The following is a 16805-nucleotide window of genomic DNA, read 5'->3' on the forward strand; positions in this document are numbered from 1 at the left end:
ATATATATATATATGAAGTGTGTGTGCGCGCGCGCGCGCGCGCGCGCGTGTGTGTGTGTGTGTGTGTGTGTGTGTGTGTGTGTGTGTGAAGGAAAGCTGGCGGATGGATGCGTTGTTGTTAACTGCGTCTCGCGGGGTGTTTTCACTTTTGAACAGCGTTGTTTTGCTCTCACTTAATGTGTGCGGACTTCAACAGACTACACGATCCGGAAAATTGCAGTAAAAGTTATTGGTGGCGCGCCACAGCACGCTACGTACACCCCGGGAGTCTGTCCCTATGTGTGTACCCGACCACACGGGGTCCTGTCGACCAGTGGGTGGCAGACAAAGCCTGTGCCCTCCCCCATCCCCCTCCGGATTTTTCCCCCATGGCATATAGCGCCCAAAATAACAGTCGACCACATCTGCCTGCCCGGCCCCCCTATTCTAATCAATGTGGTGCCCCCTCCACAAAATGTTTCGATCTGCCTGCGCCTCTGCCGTCCTATAGACTTCAGCTAATAAGGTTCCTTGCTTATACGTCTGTATAAAGGGCCCACAGCCACGGTCACTTCTTCTCAATCTTGTTTTTTTTTATCTACAGGCGGAAACGCGGTCAGCTTCAAAAACTGATTCATCTTCTAATAGCTACCGTAAAATGTCACACATCTCATGAATGAAGTTGTAAAAAAAAAACAGGACCCTGGCATTTTTACTGAAACATTAAATTGCCGTTTATATCTCGCGGTACTCAAGACGTACCTCACAGCATGATTGCCCCGCCGCGGTGGTCTAGTGGCAAAGGTACTCGGCTGCTGACCCGCACGTCGCGGGTTCGAATCCCGGCTGCGGCGGCTGCATTTCCGATGGAGGCGGAAATGTTGTAGGCCCGTGTGCTCAGATTTGGGTGCACGTTAAAGAACCCCAGGTGGTCGAAATTTCCGGAGCCCTCCACTGCGGCGTTTCTCATAATCATATCGTGGTTTTGGGACGTTAAACTCCACAAATCAAATCACAGCACGACCATTCAAGGGCGAAAAGTAATACGGCTGGCGCGCAGTGCATTTGCTATCGCAATCGAGCCCGGCCGGGATCGCATTTTTTTTTCACTATTTATCTCTTCGTAGAAGCTGTGGAACTGAGCCAATCATTCATAATTTTTACCCATGTGTGACTCAATGGCGATCGAATGCGCGCCATGTAACAACCGTAAAACTTTTTCACAATAAATATAAGGATCGTGCTGCAGATAAATGTTTCTCCGTGTGAAATTTTGCCTATAATTAGTACCCCCGTGGTTTTCATATATGTGGCAGACGACGCCGGCAGTCAGGCATTATGAGAAGCACCAAACATTTCCCGAGCAGTTATTTAGCGCTTCGTACAGTAAGTGAAGAAGCTTCCGCAGTATTTTTTGATTCCGTTGAGTGATGTGCAACAAGAATAGGGATACAAATGAGAGACGCGAGAGCTGCTGCGGGCTGCTCGCGAGAGGGCTGGCGGAGCAATCCAACCAGGTGCATACGTCACAGGGATTCGTCCGCATGGTGACGCCACGGTGTGTCCTCGCGCCCAATAGAGGCAACGGAGACCGTTCGGGCATTCGCTCGCAGGATTTAAAGCAGGACGGTTGTGCCCTCGCGATCTCCGACGCCAGCGTAGCTCCCGGCGACTGGTTCGCCCTCCGCGGTCTCCTGACGCCGTGCAGCTCTCGCATTGTGGCGCCCCGCCCTTGGACTGCTTCGACCGGATCCCCACTTTCCTATCTCCTTCTTTTTTCCGTCGCTTGCCTGTATACTTCTTCGTCTATTTTCGTTCTATTTTTTATATCCCTCCTTCCCCCCACCCCTATAAGGCACTGCGCCGTGTCGCCTGAAGGCAGACAGAAATTAGGTGCCTTTTTCCTCTTTCTTCTAACCACTACGACCACCAATAGAAAACGGACGTGAAAGAAAAGTGAGGGTGAAGAGCAGTGATGTGAGGCTGAGAGGGGATGAGGGTAGAGCATAATCTAGCCATGTGCACAGTATAGTACTGCAAGGAGTGAGAAAGGGAAGTGATGGTGATGAAGAGGGAGGAGAAAGCGGAAGAGGAAGGCGAGGTGGAGATTGCAGATATGTTAGGGACTCCAACCATGCAACTCTGCTGTTTCCTCAGAGAGATGGTACAGATCTAATTTATTTTGATTATTTTTTTGTATCGTAAGCTACACTGGCCGAGGTTCAGCAGCTTCGTGTGGCTTACGCTGATCAGTGCTGCGCAGGCGCAAGGAGCAGTGACGTCACACGGTGCACAGTTGGCGCGGCGGAGAAGGCATAAAAGCTCCAGGAGTGCGGTGTCACTAGTGGGCTGACGTTCAACTTCCGTGAGCTCGGTCGCTAGTCCGTTTAGAAGTAAACTAATCCTAGACAACAAGTAACGCTATACGCATATCCTGGCATAGCCGCGCGAAGCAACTGCTCTTTTCTTTTTTCGCTATCGCGTTTCCTTCAGTAACCTCTTACCATTGTCTTTCCTTCTAGGACTCATGCCCGTCAAGTCCTGGTACGACGAGATCAAGCAGTACAATTACAACAACCCTGGTTTCAGCGCCGCCACGGGTCACTTAAACACAGCTCGTTTGGAAGGACTGTCGACGCATAGGCACGGGCGTGGCTCGGGGCCCGAAGGGAACCTGCTACGTCGTGTCCGTCTACGAACCGCGAGGAAACATCGTGGGCCAGTTTGCGGAACAAGTTCCCCGACCCATTTCTGAAGGCGCACGTGAAGGCGGAGGCGCGACGAGGCGAGGTGGCGGAAATGTTCGCCACAAGAACAGGTGGCGTCACAGAAGACGCCACTACGACGACGACTACGATGACTGAACGATGCATTGACGAGCCGATGAGCCTTTGTCTTCGACTACCTGTTCGCTACATGTCCCAGGCTGTCCGATAGAGAGAGAGAATTAAAGAGCAAAATTTTTAGTTGCATGCTGAAGATGTCAGTCTGGTTGATCAGCTGGCTCACTACTAGAAGCACTGGGTGATAGTATGGTACACAAATTAAGCACACCAATGCACGACTAGTACGCACAATCACAGACACAGTCGCAGACACGCACACGTTACAGAAGTTCCAGATAAGTTGGAGGAGGCTCTAATTAACCAGAAATCGTCGAACATGAAACGCCGGTGGAGCTAATTAATTTCGACGGGAGCAAAGTCGTGAGCAATGTGACAGAGATCACTGAAGTTGCCTCTGGGTATGAGAACACAGCGGCTGAGCGCACTTGACAAGCGTAAAAGTGCGCGTAACACTGGATGCCGAAGCGAAAAATAGATAAATAAGTTTATTAGGGATGACCGAAGGTCACTGCTGTACATCCTGAGAGACTGGAAAGTACATCTTGCAGAGCGATACATCGTTATAAGCACATCATCAGTAATTGAGGCTCATACAAGAACTTCTTTTATACAAGTCTCTTTCATGTCGTTCAAGACTGTACCTTGTCATTATAGGCACGCACAGGGTTCCACATGAACAGGGGGGGGGGGGGGGGGAGTTTTCTGAAGCAGGGGAGGAGCGCACCTTCCCCGTACTTCATAGGCGCACGCCTACATTTGTCATCGCTACATAGATGACAAGACCTCTAGTCGAAACGCTTGCTCCAGCGATATTTCACGTTCAACGCTTCCCCATACACGGAAACATAATTCGCAAAGTTTCGCCGAGCCCTGTACGTGAACGACTTTGATGATGGACGCGGGTGGCGCTTTACCACAGTCCGATAATGTCTTGCAGTGCCCAAGTAGAGCCGCGTTGAAAGTAAGGTCAGAGAATTTCGTCCCTGTCTAACAACCGCCACCAGCAGCAGAGGCAGGTGCTGACTGGAGACCCGCAGCGAGCGTGCGCTGGACGCACGCACCTTCAAAACTACGCTGCTTGTTGCTATGTATGAGTCATAGCCTCCTAGATTTCCCTTGCCAGCCGGATGAGCGCGAAACGCCCGTCATCTATGGCGGCGCTGCCTACGTAGGTGTAAAGGTTTTTGTACTTGGTCTTTAAGATCGGCCATTTTGGCGTTTGCTACTAATTTCAGAGGCTATGCCTTGTATTGAAGGAGTTGTCTGCTGAATGACGGCGTTACTTACGTAGGGTTCATTATAATTACGTTTACGTCTTTTAAAAACTGTCTACGTTATTTTTGTTGCATATAAGCTCCAAAAACTTCTTTGAAGACACCCCTACTTAGGTGGCGCCACCACCATAGTTCCGACGACGGCCGCTTTTCAAGTGACCGCTTTTCAATCCGGCAGGCAAAGGTAAATCTAGGAGGCTATGGTATGAGTGCATCCGCAGCATTCCGGAAGTAGGCACTGCGCCGTACTCCCGACCATGTTGCAAAAATTAGGTGCCTTATTTCATCTTCTAACCACTGCCACCGTTCCGGAAAGCAGCGTCGATCGCTTCCACTGGGTGAGCTCTCGGCGGGTGTGCACTATCAAAGCTCTTTTCGTTTCGCTGTCAACAAAAACACCCCAGGACAAAAACGTTCTGTTTTAAACTACCACAATGAATTCCTTTCAGCAATGTATAGCAATGTCTCAGTTCAAGAACGCCTCAACATCCAATTCTTTATTCTATAAATCCATAAATCATGTACATCACTTCGATCATACATTCTAACGATCATGTTTCGTATCCTTATTAATGAATTATACATTTCCAGTTTCTCGGGAGTTACTCTTGTAAATACTAACAACAAGACGTTTTCAGCTAACCGTAATCTACTTCTACCTAAAGTACGAACCAACTATGGTCAAATGACGGCAAGATTTTCATGCATAACACCAAGGAACATGCTGCCTGTTGATCTCAAATCATGCTCAATGTACTCCTTTAGTAAGCGCTTAAAGGTCTTATTGTTAAATGACTTATGACTTTAATGTTTTTTTTCGGTTTCTTTGTTTCAAGCAAATTGTCACTAATGTTCATATGGCCCTACGTTTTTGCACCATTCTCTTTTATATATTGCTGTGATTTCGTCGCTGTTTGCAGACTAAAAAGCTAATCCTCGTTTTACTTTTTCTTAGGAGGTCCCCCTGACAGTTTTTACTTTGGGACCTCCGATTGTTCATTTGCCATGCAAAAAATGTATTCATAAAAATGTATATATTTTTGAATAAACAACAAGAACAACAACAACAACAACAATAGCTGTCCTAGTGCTTCTCCTTTAGGCATGCCACCTGGCTATAAGCCCAAATTTCTCCGATCCGGAAACTACGCGCAGACAGGAAAGATATCTAGGAAAAAGGCAACAATGACGCAACAACGTGCCCAATGAAAAAAAATATGCTTGGTTTTGACTGGTTGGCGCAACACCAATGTCACCGCTAACAAAATGAAAAATTCTTGAACAGTCGCTGCCTGCAGCGACACACCTTGACTATGGATTTTTTTACCTCTTCAAGCGTTCATGTTCCACTGAACCTCTGCCTTGTTTGCCAGACCAAGGGTGCGTCATCGTCAAGACAGCCAGTGGTAGTAGGGTTGCTAAGTCAAAACTGGTTATTGGCACACAAACCAGTAGTGAGCACTGTCACCAACCAGAGGTAGTTAGCTTAATAGAACGTGTTGTTGGGCTTGTTGATTCATACTGAAGAAAGCTGGTGGACGCAACCCACGTATATAAAAAAAGAAAAAAAAGGGGGGGGGGCGCTCTATACTATCTGCTTCCTTTCTTTCTTTTGTCAGAGGATTAACGTTACGTTTCCCCCTGCCAGTAGTTGGTAGGTGACACAAAGCCCAAAGCCGGTTATTGTCATACCAACCAACAGCGGCTGGTTTCACTAAGTGGGAAGCCGGTTAGCATCACAACTGTTAGCAAATGTTACGATTGTCCCTCGTATATTCCTGTTATTGGAGCATCTGTTTGGATGGTAAGTCTAAAACACGGACCCAGATCAACATCCAGATCAGGGTCCACACGTCGACCCAGATCCAGGTCCCAGGACACATCCAAGACAAGAACAATGACGTCACCTCAGGTAGAGTCCCAGGAGGGTCCCTAAGGCAGGCGTAGCAGCTGGACAACGGTTAGCTGGGCAGGCAAGGTACCTGGAGAAAATTTCCTGTACGGGAATTGGAGGCGGTGGCAGAAGCGTCTGATCTAGGTCAAGAACTAAACCATGCCAAGAAATTGCTACAGCCACCCATCCGCCAGAATGCAAGGGGGACGAAATAAAACAACTAAACGAGATAACGCTAAGCTCAGACAAAATCAGCTGCGCGAGTCAGCTAGACCCATACAATCGTCAAATCTAATTTCCACTCCTGTGTCCTCACAATAGTCAGAAGCGCATGCAGAAAAACGAAAAGCAGAGGAAATATTTCACGTAGAAAATGAAAGCCACTCAATACCCCTAGAAAAGGAAGTCGAGAAGATGCTTGGAGAACTATATAAGTAAGGTAATGCAACAATGATTCTCGGGATTGCACTTGCAGCTCGGAGAAATAAGACAAAGAATTGATAGCATCGCAAATCGACTGACGGTGGTGTAAAACACGTAAACAGATTTGAGGTCTATAGGAGCACGCCCGGTTATAACTAATACTGAACCATACAGCCAGCCAATTACGACCGAAGTAATCAGTCACAGGGGAAGGGCCCGCTCCCAAACGTGGCTCGACGTTTTCAATATACAATTTGGCAGTGGAACTGTCGCTGATATTGCCGGAAAAGGGGTAACTGACAACAGTTCTTGAGTGGGTGACTGGCTTTAGACCACGAAGCCATTATTATTAGCATCACAACTGTTAGCATTACAACAAGTCAGCATCACAACTGTTAGCAAATGTTACAATTGTCCCCCGTATATTCCTGTTATTGGAGCATCTGTTGAGATGGTAAGTCTAAAACACGGACCCAGATCAACATCCACATCAGGGTCCACACGTTGACACAGATCCAGGTCCCAGGACAGATCCAAGACAATATCAATGACGTCAAATAGAGTCCCAGGAGGGCCTGGACAGAGGGTACCGATGTTCTGACACCCGCTGGCAATAAGCGCTTGTACCGCGCATTATTACTGCAATATTTCTTGTTGCATTGTGAAGCATGTATACAGGACGCGTGTGTTTGTAAAGCATGAAAGCTACTTTCATTGAATTCCGAAGCAGAAGATGTCCTTTTTCACTGTGTTCACAAGCAGACGCGTAACCGTGAGAATTCTGAGTCTGAGTGGGGATAGAACACAGGTCGTTTGCGTGGCAATCGGGTGTTCTACCACACAGCCACGCCGCTGCGTGTTGTGGGAATTGAGGCTAGCCCGCTGCCTTCGCGCGGGCTTTGCCGCCTTTTCGACCGTTCTCACGTCCCGACATGACTCCCCTCCTCCGCTGTCTGCCGCGCTGGGAGAGCGAGGAATGACGTTTAACCCCTCCCACCCGGTAGCGGATGTCGACTGTGGCACCGCGCGCGGAGTCTCCCGAGAGGTCTTGCGCGCGTGCGTCAGGAGCGGGCAGATACTCTCCGGGACAGCTGACGGTGAGCCACGCAATCTTTTCCGTCCGTCGACTCCCGTCGCTCGGGGCTCGTCGGACTTCGCTGACGGCGCCTCGCGCCCGAAGCGAACGCTCACCTTTTGTTGCCCCTCTGCGTACGCTCGGCCGAAGGTTGGTACGGTGTCCTAGTGCGTGGCCAAGCTACGCCGACCCGTCTCCCTCCGAAGCCAACGCGAGCGCCTTTGCTCTCGCTCGAGAAACCGGGCCTTGGTCCCGGTGTCTCCGTGGATCACCTTTACCACGGAGACGTGCTCGTGGCACCCTGTGTAGTACTTTTAAGCCCGTGGCGTGGATAAACTTGCTTTCCCGCCGCGCCTTTGCAACGGGCTGTTCTGCGTTTGGTGTTACTACAATAAAATGTTGCGACCTTGAGCAGTATCGTGTCCTCGCCACGGCGACGGTTGGCGCGTGCCCTGCGGCTCGCTGAGACCGGACCCACGCTAGTGGCCGTACTCCTTCGGGATACGTGTCACTACAGTGCCACCGTATTTTCGTACCTTTATTTTTTCATCAAACAATGAACCTGGTCATCAACCTATATGAACCGATGAGGCCAGACAATGTTTTTAGACCTGTTTGCGCAGGTTGTCCTGGGTTGGTACACCTCTTCATTAGACAACCGGTGTGGCGTTTTTTTTTTCATATTTGCGTGACTGTGCTCATCCACTGCTTCGAACATTCTTGCAAGTGAATTTTGCGAATGTTTTACAATATTTAGTGGTACCTACTAATTTTGCATCGCCTCCCTATCTGGAAAATTGGTAAGGTCGTTCCAGTCTACAAAGCAGGCGACAGCAACTCCCCACTCAATTATCGTCCCATTTCATTAACAAGCATCCCATGCAAAATCATGGAACATGTCATATATTCTCATGTTATCAACTTCCTCGATTCCAATAGTTTCTTTCACACCTGTCAGCATGGCTTCCGCAAGGGACTTTCCTGTGAAACACAATTAGCACTCTTTCTTCACGACATACATACAAATCTTGACACCAACTTTCAGACTGATGCCATTTTCCTTGACTACGCAAAAGCATTTGATACAGTTCCACACAACAAACTAATACAGAAGTTATCCGGGCTAAATCTTGACCCTAACGTGTTAAGATGGATTAAATCTTTTTTAGCTAATCGTTCTCAATTCGTGCACGTAAATAATGAACCCTCTGAACCTCTCGAAGTAACGTCAGGAGTACCGCAAGGGTGCGTCCTTGGCCCCTTGCTATTTCTAATCTACATTAATGACCTACCACTAACTGTGTCTTGCAAAATCCGCATGTTCGCCGACGATTGCGTGATCTACCATACAATAACTAATGTTTCCGATCAACTAACCCTACAACACGATCTGAACAACATTCAAGAATGGTGTGACAATTCGCTTCTCAAACTTAACCCCAACAAGTGTAAGGTTGTCTCATTCACTCGCCGCAAAAATCCTTTCCTATTCCCATACCAAATCACTAACGCCTCTCTAGAAATAGTACAGTGTTTCAAATATCTAGGTGTCACACTGTCCGCCGATCTAACTTGGAATGCGCATGTCACAAACATTATCTCATCTGCAAACAAAATATTGGGATTCGTGAAACGTCATCTGCGTTGCGCACCTCAACACGTAAAACTTCTCGCATACACATCCCTCATCAGGCCAAAACTGGAATACGCCTCTGCTATATGGAATCCACCTCAAATTTATCTAATCAATGACCTTGAATCAATTCAAAATCGCTCAGTCCGATTCATACATTCGTCATATTCTTATGACATCAGTGTTTCATCCTTAAAAGCCCAATCTGGATTGCAGCCACTTGCCCTTCGACGCCGCATAGCCACTCTTTCCCTGTTTCATAAGCTGTTTCATTCGCCCCTCAACCCTCCTCCATACGTCATCCCTCCGACGTACATTTCGCACCGCACCAGCCACCCCCTCCAAGTCTCCCGTTACCGCACTAGGACCGCTACCTTCTCCGCATCCTTCTTTCCGCGTGCTGTGAAGGACTGGAACGACCTCCCAAACCACGTCGTCACAATCACCTGCCCATCAACTTTCGCTAAAAATGTAATAACTCATCTCTGTCAGTGAAACTTTATGGCAACGTATATACCCACACCTATGTAGTAATATTTTATACTTTGAATGTAGCAAAAGTTTTATATCCTGTATACCAACCCCTTATGTGGCAAATGTTTGTTATATCCTGTACATCCACCCCTTATGTAATACCCCCTTGTGGGGTCTTTAAGGAAATAAAATATGATGATGATGATGATGATCTCCAAGGGTTCGTACGTGAAGTATACGAATCAGTGCGTTTTCTGACAGCCAGATTCTCCAATAAATACTTGTTCTCTAGCTCTAGAAAATACCTATATTACGCTGTATTGGATGTGGTATTTCCACCCACCCCCCTTTACTACTCACTATACACTGCATTGTCTGGTGATGACGTGTTACTACGTGTAACGAAAATGCCTATTTCACCGACAACCAAGACATTTTTTTTTTCACGAAGTGCATGGAGCTACAATACCTGTAAAAGCATGCATGGTTAAACACCGAAGGCATCTTTGTATCCTCAATTCACTGCCGCCTCTGTGGAGTTCCAGAAACAATAAAACATTGTTTTTTTTATTGTAAATACGCCGTCCTCTTTTGGAACGTCCTGCGGAAGGCTTTTAAAAAACGACTGGATTTAAATTGTCATATTTCCCGTTATCTTGTACCACCCAAATGAAATGATATGCCAGTTGACATGCTGTTTTTAATGGGCATGCATAGTTTATGGAAAACTCGCATGTTGAGATTCCACTTTGTACAAATGACTGTGCAACTAAAAGACTTTCATGACCAACTGCAGTTTCAGCTGGAGTGGTATACAGAGCTCATGAAGACTTCTGCTCAAATACCCCTTTAGACATTGTCTTCTATAAGATTTGCTTTGTAATGTCCATTGTCCATTTGTCCGTGAAGTATAACGAAGGGAGTCCCGAAATTATATGGCGATGTGACGGCAGAAAGACACGACATAACCTGCATACACACAAGCAAATTCTCCGGTATGGTCGTCATGGTGTGTGTCATGCTTCTCGTTCATTACTAGAAGGCTGTGCAGCTTTTGGTACAACGTCGTACAACATGCTAGGGAGCATGCTTTTTGCTGAATTCCATATATCAAGAGCGAACGATGGCTAAAGACCGGCCAAACATGGCTGTATACCACACACTTGCTGACAAGCTACTGAGATCGAGTTGGCGTGGCACTTCAGTTTGATAATTTCTTCCGGGAAAAAAAATATCTGTACGAGAGGACATTTGTTCGGATTTGTTCGCAATAAGAGCTGCTGTCAACCAGGGGCTAAAGCACGTCTTTAAGTGAAATTGTCCGGAAACTCACTGTGGCCACTTCCATCGCGACGATTGGCTTACAAACAACCGGGACGACATGCATAGGGACGGAAAGAAGCCAGCTGTGCCTCGTATTATTCCCTTATCCAGAGTCTCTGCATTGTTCAAAGGGTCACGCCTTTCCCTCGGGTCCTGCCAAAGAGGCTACAACTTTCGCAAGCGCTCTTCGCAGTTGCATCCGCTAACGAAATCTCCAGTGCCAGGACTGGAGAGAATAAAGTTTTGCGAACAACGACAGCGTAAGTATACGCTCAATGAATGCGGTAATCATGCTATGAATAGCTTAGATGTCTCTTGCTGCGTCATCCTTCAGAAGAACCGTTCGTACACGGGCAATTTAATGCCCTACCCGACCCGCAGGAGCCACAACGGAATCCTACTCTGTCTGAATACTGCATACTTTCTTCGTGACAACATGGGAGGCAATTTCTACCGACGGCAATTCATGTTACGTAGCGCCACCACGTTTGCCATCTCCCAGGACATACCGACGACATCACAACACGGCAATGCACCTGGGGAGATGAAATACCTTTATGCGTATATTTAATGTGACTAAAACAATTTGAATAGGGCCCCAGGAATTATTTTGTGAGGGGGGGAGTGCCTATGTTTAGAACGGCTGACTTTGGAAACTAATGGTGAATGTGGCGTGTAAACGCTTTATTATCCTGTGGAATGTTAAAACACGAAAAAATTTCGGGTGTGTCAGATCCTCCTGAAGTCCGGCTGTTGAGATCAGCCTCTCTGGCATGGCGCCGCTTAGACGTGAGACCACGGAGGAAGGAAAGGTAGGAGAGGGCACGCCAAGCCGGCGCAGGGCGTAAAAAATGTGGCGGAAATTACGTCACAGAGGCCATATTCACTGGGCACAATGGCGGTGTTTGTTATTGTTGATGTAGTGCAGTGCGGCATCGTTCAGGCGGTCCAGCGGCGGTATGCGCGTTTTCATGGGCCTCGCACCGAACCGTGGCGTACTGCAGCTGTTCGACAACATCCATTCTTTGTGCCACATTCCTAGCTACGCCATTTTCATCCGGTGGTGGTTGTAACCAGGTGTCTTAACTAGAAACCACGGAACGAGCGCGCGTATACGTACTCCGAATTCGCAGCGTCCGTCAAAACTGTGTCTAGCCCACAGCCTGACCGAAAATTTCATAAAACCTAAAAAGAAGCGCAAAAGGGGAATCTGAAAGAAGCTGTACAAATTTCGGTGCCTGGTTCGTCGCGCGGCAATGTCCGAAATATCATCTTTATTTTCACAAAGAACACATCAAATAAAAAAAGCTTAACGTGCAACTTGCCGTGTTTATCGTAAACGCCGGCAGTGCAAGAGTACAACAGCCATACGCAGAGATTTCGTCAACCGTATCGCGGCAAGACAGCGTGTTGAAATCCGTTCCGTTGGTTTCCGGTAGCACCGGCGCACGCGGCGCGCAGGCCACGTGCTTTTTGAGACAGAGAGGGAGTCGCGCCTTCTGCTTCGCATTCATATGTAAACAAGAGACGAGAACTTGCCTAGTCAATATGGCCGACTTCCGGCTTCATCGCGGCTTCACAACGAGTGACGTCAGGGCCTCCCCTACCTTTCCTTCCTCCGTGCGTGAGACGGTTGCTCGACAGCGCTCCCAGAGGCAACGTTTTTAGAACTAGGTCGAGTTTTACCTAGTCTAGAAACGTTGCCCAGAGGTGAACCAAAAGCGACAACGACACGCTATCCATACTTGGAATTTTGCGGCACAGACATCTCCCCTTGTAGAACCCTTTGAGCTCACCCGCCAGACTGAGAGCCTATGAAGGGCTGTTTACAATCAAAGCGGCTTAAAGAGGGTGGTTAGCTTTGTGCGTCTTTGCTCGTCATGCTGCCGCGGACAATGGGCCAAGCGACTGAGGTCCATGTTCCAGTACGTTCTCACGTTTTCTGTGCTGCCGTCATGCCACCGTTTCTACAAACAGCGGCTTGCCTGGCGCCATTCACTCCTCACTGCAACGGATTACGAACTTGGTTTCTTCATAGAACCCAACGTCTTCGCGCTGTGCTGTGTCGTGCGCCTAGTGCAGTGTTTTTCTCCCTTATGGTACGAACTGGGCGTGTCTCTCCACTTTTTCCCTGGGTTGGGAAGGAGGCGGTGTTTCACACTCCCATTTCGAGGGCGGAGGTGAAGGGGACAATTTGATTGGACCATCTTGTGTTTCATTGTTTCCCCTGCAAGAGATCCCATGGGAAGACATGGACTTTAAAAACACGAGCGCAGAGACGGTCGAGGCATGCTACCAAAAACATCGTAGTGTCATGCTACCTGTATATTGCCGCGACAGGTTGGCCACGTTCGAGTAGCCCGCCGCAATCATCTTGGCAAGAGCACAAGCAAGACCCGGCTGGCATGCGCCACGCGTTCGTGCGCTCCGGCTACGAGAAAGAGGAAGATAGTTGGATCTGTGCCACTCGGCTACTCGGACTTGACGACCATATATATAATCTTTAGAATCGTGGGCACAAGTTCGCCCTAATAAATACGCTTGTTTTTTAACCTGTCTGCCTCAGCATCGCTACAATATAATGTAAATAAACGCTCCTGTCAACCGCACCGGCTCCTCTCCTCGACATCTCCCCGGGACTTTGGCTGGCGCCGGTCTTATGGGCAGAACCCCGACTACATCAACTTCAGTTTGATAATTTCTTCCGAAAAAAAAAATCTGCACGAGAGGGCATTTGTTTGGATTTGTTCGCGTAAAGAGTTTCTATCAACCAGTAGCTAAAGCACGACTCCAAGTGAAATTGTCCGGAAACACACTGTGGCCACACTTCCATCGCGACGATTGGCTTACAAACAACCGGGCCGACATGCATAGGGACGGAAAGAAGCCAGCTGTGCCTCTTATTATTCCCATATCCAGAGTCTCTGCATTGTTGAAAGGGTCACGCCTCTCCCTCGGGTTCTGCCAAAGAGGCTACAGCCCGAAATCACTTTCGCAAGCGCTCTTCGCAGTTGCATCCGCTAACGAAATCTCCAGTGCCAGGACTGGAGAGAATCAAGTTTTGCGAACGACAGCGTAAGTGTACGCTCAATAAATGCGGTAATCATGCTATTGTCACCAATCTTGTCTCACTCAAGGAAACCTTCCGCAGAACTGCTCGTCAAGCTAGGACAAAAAGAAAAACTGCTCCAACCCAACCTCTTCGTCCTCTTCCACACGAAAACCACGCGAATTCATGCGGCATTAAAAAGCGGCTCAATCCCAACCTCTTCGTCCTCTTCCACACGAAAACCACGCGAATTCATGCGGCATTAGTCCCCCCTTTTAAAAAGCATCGACTCGATGCTTCTAAATAAAAAGAAGAAGAAAAAAAAACCCATAATTAGAACACGCGTTGACGCAGAGAATGACAAAGTGAGTGCCAGGGAAAACAAAGAGGGCGCACAAGCACTTGGACCATGCGCGAACACAACAGCACCAGTGGAAGAGTCAAGAAAAAAAAAAAACACCACATGAGATCACTGTCACGTTTGCGAAGTAACTCGCAAGCACAGAGACTATTGTGTGTAGTACGGCTTGAGTCGTACGACATGCACAGTTTCGGGCCGATGTTGTCGACGTGACGACACTGTGCCGTCCGGAAGTACTTCGTATGTAAGGTCACTCACACGTCGGATAACCTTGTATGGTCCGAAATAACGGCTCAGAAGCTTTTCAGACAAGCCTGGTCGTCGGACAGGAGTCCACACCCACACTCGTTCACCCGGGTGGTATGCGACGTTTCGACGGCGAAGGTTGTAACGTCGTGCATCTGCGTCTTGTTGGTGACCGATGTTCACGCGAGCCAGTTGACGAGCCTCTTCGGCGTACTGCGTGTATTGCTCGGCTTCTGGAGAAAGAGCATCGCTATTATCGTACGGCAGCATAGCGTCAAGCATCGTTTGTACGTTGCGTCCATAAACAAGGTGGAAAGGTGAAAATCGGGTTGTTTCCTGCATTGCCGTATTGTATGCGAACGTGACGTATGGGAGGATATCGTCCCAGGTTTTGTGCTGCACGTCCACGTACATTGACAGCATGTCCGCTATGGTCTTGTTGAGCCTTTCCGTCAGTCCATTACTTTGTTTGTCCTAGCTTGACGAGCAGTTCTGCGGAAGGTTTCCTTGAGTGAGACAAGATTGGTGACAAGATTGGTGGAGCTGCTGGGTACGACAACTGACGACGCACCCCATGCACAAGAGCCCATCCAGGAGCCGGAACACAAGCCCTGTGCCCGTGGACACGCCAGTTCACAGAACAAGCCGCCGCCAACGAGGCCTACCACCAGAGACACCGGCACAGCTTATCCATAGAGCGACTATGACTTCGCCTCAAGGCGTCATGGAAACTCCTACGTCGTCGGCACCAATTTATTGCACTGTCCAGAACCCGCTGATGCCTAGTCCCTTTCACGGAGAGCCGTTTGAGGATGTGGACGACTGGCTGAGCGAGTTCGAACACGTCGCAGCGATCAACTACTGGGACGAAGCCGCCAAACTCCGCAACGTCTACGCGTGTTTGAAAGACGGCGCCCGAACGTGGTTCATGAACAGAAGTGATGTCTTGACATCCTGGCGCGAGTTCCAGCATCGCCTCTTGGAGACCTACCGGAGCCCCGACCGCCGCGATCGTGCTGAACGTGCATTGCATTCACGCATCCAGATGCCTAATGAGACCGTCACCATGTACGTGGAGGACATGACGCAGCTTTTCAGGCGAGCGGATCCGGCAATGCCAGAAGAAAAAAAGCTACGCTATCTGATGCGAGGCGTGAAGGAGCAGCTTTTTGCTGGTCTAGTGCGGAGTCCTCCGAAGAGTGTAGCAGAATTCCTGACCGAAGCCACTACGATGGAGAGGGTACTTCATCAGCGGTCAGCCCTACTCAACCGGCAAGTGAATTCTGCATCACCTACTGAATTTTCCGCCAGCTTCGGGAGCAACAGCATTGAGTGGATTCGCGAAATCGTCCGCTCCGTCGTCCGCGAGGAAATCGCGAAACTACACGGGGCGAGACAGCCGGAGGTAAGCAGCATCACCAATATTATTCGGGACGAGGTCCAGCAGGTGCTTCACAGCCGTCGCCCTCAACCAACGGTTACAAATCTAGAACCACCTCCTGCGTCCACTGATGTTGGGAACCGCACATATGCCGAAGCTCTGCGCACTTCCATGCCGGTCTCAAGCCCTGCAGTCCCAATCCAGACGATGCCGCCAGTTTCAATTCAATCTGCGCATGCTGGTTTGGACATCGACGGTCGCCGTGCCCCTCCGCGGAAGTCCGATATTTGGCGTACGTCGGATAGAAGACCCCTCTGCTTCCATTGCGGTGAAGCCGGTCACATCTACCGGGAATGTCCATACCGACAACTTGGACTGCGCGGTTTCTCTATTCATTCGCCTCGTCCCCTAGTTGGTCAGAGGCCAAGAGAAATTGAGGACTACCTCGCGCAGCAACGTCTGCCTTTCCCACGGCGTCAATCGCGGTCTCCATCTCCACGACGACCCGCAGCTATTGGACCACGTCTCAGTACGATGGCACGGGGACGTTCCCCAAGCCCTCGTCGGGAAAACTGAGGGCAGCGACCTTTGGGGGCGAGGTCGCTGGGACTAAAAGTGCGGAAGACCTCCTATCGACGCTTCCACAAAACGCTGCAGACATTGAATTGACGTCTGAGTGCAGTGCGAGAGAAATGCCGGATTGTGCGTCTGAACCCAGTGGCCGAGTCTCACTCGACATTCCCGTGCTGATAGACGGTCTTCAGGTCAGCGCATTGGTGGACACAGGTGCAGATTATTCTATTATGAGCGGAAAATTGGCAACCAGTCTTAAGAAAGTGATGACACC

The 16805-nt window shown here is 49.0% G+C and overlaps 1 protein-coding gene across 1 annotated transcript in view; it reads left to right on the plus strand.

The window, feature by feature from the left end:
- Positions 1-2951, plus strand: part of LOC119179401 (ectin) — a 10415-nt gene extending 7464 nt beyond the window's left edge. Inside the window, 2 exon segments of the mRNA XM_075868037.1 lie at positions 2502-2587; positions 2589-2951. Coding sequence (XP_075724152.1) covers positions 2502-2587; positions 2589-2843 — 341 coding nt within the window. The 3' untranslated portion in view covers positions 2844-2951.
- Positions 2952-16805: the final 13854 nt, after the last annotated feature.

The sequence above is a fragment of the Rhipicephalus microplus genome, chromosome 7 (assembly GCF_043290135.1).
Source record: "Rhipicephalus microplus isolate Deutch F79 chromosome 7, USDA_Rmic, whole genome shotgun sequence".
Lineage (NCBI taxonomy): Eukaryota > Metazoa > Arthropoda > Arachnida > Ixodida > Ixodidae > Rhipicephalus > Rhipicephalus microplus.